The sequence below is a fragment of the Nylanderia fulva genome, unplaced genomic scaffold (assembly GCF_048542155.1).
Source record: "Nylanderia fulva isolate GAGA-0341 unplaced genomic scaffold, ASM4854215v1 Scaffold150, whole genome shotgun sequence".
NCBI classification, from domain to species: domain Eukaryota; kingdom Metazoa; phylum Arthropoda; class Insecta; order Hymenoptera; family Formicidae; genus Nylanderia; species Nylanderia fulva.
Genome location: NW_028189731.1, coordinates 167,767 through 172,298, shown reverse-complemented (window position 1 = coordinate 172,298; position 4,532 = coordinate 167,767). Strand labels below are relative to the sequence as shown.

At 37.2% G+C, this 4,532-nt stretch overlaps 2 protein-coding genes across 2 annotated transcripts; both read left to right on the top strand.

Annotated features, from left to right (window-relative positions):
* On the top strand, window positions 1–1,068 carry LOC114933865 (protein CFDP2-like). Its single transcript, XM_029306437.1, has one exon. It carries the CDS (start codon window positions 1–3, stop codon window positions 1,066–1,068), a length of 1,068 nt encoding a protein of 355 aa, XP_029162270.1.
* A 1,210-nt stretch (window positions 1,069–2,278) lies between these two features.
* On the top strand, window positions 2,279–3,034 carry LOC146724072 (uncharacterized). Its single transcript, XM_085480603.1, has one exon. It carries the CDS (start codon window positions 2,279–2,281, stop codon window positions 3,032–3,034), a length of 756 nt encoding a protein of 251 aa, XP_085336729.1.
* Window positions 3,035–4,532: the final 1,498 nt, after the last annotated feature.

Genomic DNA, 4,532 nt, shown 5'->3' with positions numbered 1-4,532 from the left:
ATGGAGGAAAGCGACGGGAAACCACTTCCATTACCCCCATCCCAAGAGAATCACATGACTGCGTTCAACTCGAAATATTCCGGAGGTTTAAATAGTTCCCCAATCGGATCTCCGGGGGGAACAGATTTGAGCGAGGTCAAGTCGGCAGATATACGTAAGAAGATCAATATAGGCACATGGAACGTGCAAAGTCTATTCGAAGCAGGAAAACTAGCCAATCTAATCCAGGAAATGAAGAGACTGGACATCGACATAATGGGAGTAGCGGAGACTTGGTGGCCAGATGCAGAAGTGTGTAGTACTGGAGGAGGCGCGTTCTATTATTCAGGCAATCAAGACAAGAATCATCGAAAAGGAGTTGGAATTATTGTGTCAGATCGTTTTAAGAATTGCATCATCGACTTCATACCATACTCAGATAGAATAGCGCTGATAAAGATTAATGCCAGGCCAACCAATTTAAACATTATCCAGATATATGCGCCAACTGCTGATGCACCGGATGAGGAGATGGAAATATTCTACGAGCAAATAAAGGAAATGTTGAAGCTCACCAAGAAACATGATATGAATATAATTATGGGCGATTTCAACTCTAGGATAGGAAAAGAGAGATATGAGGATCTGGTGGGACCATTCGGATTGGGAATAAGAAATGAGAGGGGCGAACGCCTGGTGCAATTCTGCCAAGAAGAAGATATGAGAGTTACTAACACATGGTATCAATTACCACCCAGGAGATTATATACGTGGAGATCTCCTAGAGACAGTCCGGAGAACATAAGTCGCAACCAGATAGATTTCATACTTATCAATAAACGTTTTGGATCCTCAATTAACAGAGTAAGCACTTATCCTGGAGCGGACGTGCCCTCTGACCACATACTACTACGGGCAACTATCAAAATCAAACTAACAAAGTATGTAAAACCAGTCTCAAAGCGAGGAATTGCCTACAAAAGGCTCAAACAAGGAGACATAAAAGCTGCAATGCGCCATGAGATAAATAACAACATAGAGGAGATGTTAAGCTCGAGAAGAAATGAGCACAATCCAACCAAAATATGAGAAGAGTTAAAAAATGACATGATAAACACCGCAAAAAGCCATTTGGGATATCGAGAGAAGAACCGAAGGCAGAACTGGATGACGGACGAGATCCTCTCGCTCATGGACGAACGACGGACATATAAGAATCAAGCAGACCCACACAAATATAATGAAATGCAGAGGGAAATAAGAGCCAAGATTAGGACAGCAAAGAACATGTGGTTAAAGCAGGAATGCGAGGAAATGGAAAAGTTACAAACCCTGCACGATGATTTCAATCTACATAAAAAACTAAAGGAAATAGCCGGAATATACCGTAAAAGGACTTTTTCTGCAATAGTCGATGAAAATAACAACTTAGCCAACGACATACAAGAAAAAAAGAAAATATGGGAAAAATATGTAGGAAGCCTCTTTGCAGACGAGAGACCAGACAGACAAATGGAAGCAGACAGTGACAACCTCACGGGTCCACCGATCATAATGGAAGAAATTAAAAAAGCAATAAACACCGCAAAAACTAACACAGCAGCAGGCCCAGACGAAGTGCCATCGGAACTACTAAAGTTACTGAATGAGAAGGGATTAGCACTTCTCCTGAAAATTTTTAACAAAATATACGACACAGGAATATATCCTGAACAGTGGCTTTCCTCAACTTTTGTTCCGTTACAAAAGAAAAACAAAGCGAAAAAATGCACAGACCACAGGCTAATAAGTCTTATGAGCCATACCCTATAATTAATTATTCTTGAAAATCTTACATCAAAGAATTTTTAAAAAGTGCGAGGGAAACCTCAGCGACTCACAATTTGGGTTCAGACAAGGGTTAGGCACGAGGGAATCAATAGTAGCAACACACGCCCTGATGCAAAATTGTTATGACCAGAGGAAGGATGTATGCCTGTGCTTTATAGATTATGAGAAAGCGTTCGACAGAGTTCAACATCATAGACTTATGGAGGTTCTCAGAAAAACAGATATAAATACAAAGGACATTTAATGTATTGAAAGCTTATATTGGAATCAAAAGGCACGAATCAGGATTGACGGAGAAGAAACCAACGCGGTTGAAATCTGCAGAGGTGTCCGACAAGGATGTGTTCTCTCACCCCTTCTGTTTAACCTATACTCTGAGGTTATTTTCCGAGAGGCACTCGAGGATATTGAGAAGGGCATAAAAGTAAATGGAGAATGACTAAACAATATTTGATACGCAGACGACACAATGGTAATTACAGACAACATGGACGATCTAGAACAACTTCTTGACATAGTAGGACAGCACAGTAAAGACATGGGATTGAACATCAACATTAAGAAAACAAAATTCATGGTTATCACCAGAGAACCGGACAAGTTCAGAAACGCTAGCTTAAAACTAGAAGGCAGACCGATAGAACGAGTAAATAGATTTAAGTATTTGGGAACGTGGATGTGCGAGGATTGGACGTCGGAGATGGAAGTAAAATGCCGAATAGAAATGGCTCGCAAGGCATTCATGAAATTTAAAAAAGTCTTTACCAATACGGACTTCAATCAAAATCTGAGAATGAGATTCATTAGGTGCTACATATGGCCGGTGCTTCTATATGGAATGGAGGGATGGACACTGAAAGTTTCTGAAATGAATAGACTAGAGGCCTTCGAAATGTGGGTCTACCGCAGAGTCCTAAAGATACCGTGGACGGCGAGAACCACCAATGGAGATGTCTTGAAACGATTGGGCAAGGATCGGGAAATATTGACTACAATAAAAAGGAGGAAAACGGCATACTTGGGCCAAATTATGCGTAATACAAAGTATGAGCTGCTACAAAGAATTATACAGGGAAAGATCGAAGGGAAAAGAGGATTAGGACGCAAAAAACTGTCTTGGCTTCGAAATATTAGACAGTGGACAGGACTGCGCACGGTGGAGGAGTTGATCCATGTGGCGAGAGACGCAGAGAGGATGCAGAAAGTGGTCGCAAACATTCATTAGTGGATAGGCATACGAAGAAGAAGAAGATAGTTTTACATAATTTTTATTTCATATATCTTTTTATATTTAATAAAATTAGTAATTAGCTCTGTTAAATTAATAATTGTAATCAAAGAAGGGCTATAAGAGCTATTAAACATAACAAGTTGTCAATTAATATTAAAAAATATAACAAAACTTCATTTGAACGTAGCAAGAAATAAATAAGAAGTAATCATTTATTCGCATTTTAACGAAATAATATATACATAAGAAATACACATTAGAGCGAACGTTTCGGCTGACATTTCGAGCCTTCCTCAGCGCAATACAAATATTATATAAATTGAAGTGTAATATTGAACATTAAAGACGGCAATCAACGATGTCAAGATAATAAAAAGTCAGTTTTTTGTCTCATTACATATGTTTCTAAATAAGTCATCGCGTGTGACAAGTGCAAATTTTTGATACATACTGAGATCGAGCGACAGTGCCATGTAATCACTGTGTATAGGCCTCCTGATTTATTGGTCAAGGGAGATATCTTGATTAAATCGTCATATTGAAATGTTGTTAGACATTAAATGGAGATCTAAATAGATAATATTCAATTATTCACTATACTTTTGAAAAATAACATGCACCGTACACTCACTCAAATAAAATTGGCGATTATTTAATAGAAGTTACAAGTATCAGACGCGAGATCTCATAGACACAGTTTTTTTCCAAAAACAAAAGTTTACTAAAGACAGAACGTCTTTACCGTCTCAACTCCCAATCACAAATGAGGCAGTAACTCGGTGTTTCACCTTTATTATACATATCAAGGTCTGTTTGCAAACCCTGGCAATTTTGGCAAAGAATCTATAATATTATTGTATATATCAGGCAAAAATTCAGTGTCGTTTTGTAGATTCAATCCATTAGTTTGTCTTTTTATATATAACATTTCTGATATAAGTCTTTTATTGTAAAATGGTTTTTTATCTAAAATTATTACCTCATCCCAATCAAATTCATGAGAGAACTCTAATCTATGATCAGTAACAACTGATTTATTGGAACACTTTCTGTTAATATGTTTTTTATGTTCAGTTATCCTAGTATTCAGTTTTCTGCTGGTTTGACCCACATATGAGGCATCACAGTTTTTACAGTTAATTTTATAAACTACATTCGTATTCGCTCCTTTAGGTATTTTGTCTTTGTGTGTTTTAATAAATTTACCTAATTTATTCATGCTCATGTAGGAGAGTCTAGTATCGACTTTTTTTGTAATACCTATCAATTGTTCAGTAGCCTTTGGTAAGTAAGGCACAGTAAAAAACAAATGAGAATCCTTCGACTGATTTTGACTGTTGTTGTTAACATTACTTCTAGTATAAAAAAGAGTTTTGAGTCTATCGTTAATAGTGTCAAAAATGAATTTTATCGGGTAATTATTATTTATTAAGATGTTAATAATCAATTCTATATTATCCTGGTGAAATGAAGGATGAGATAATAAAATTAC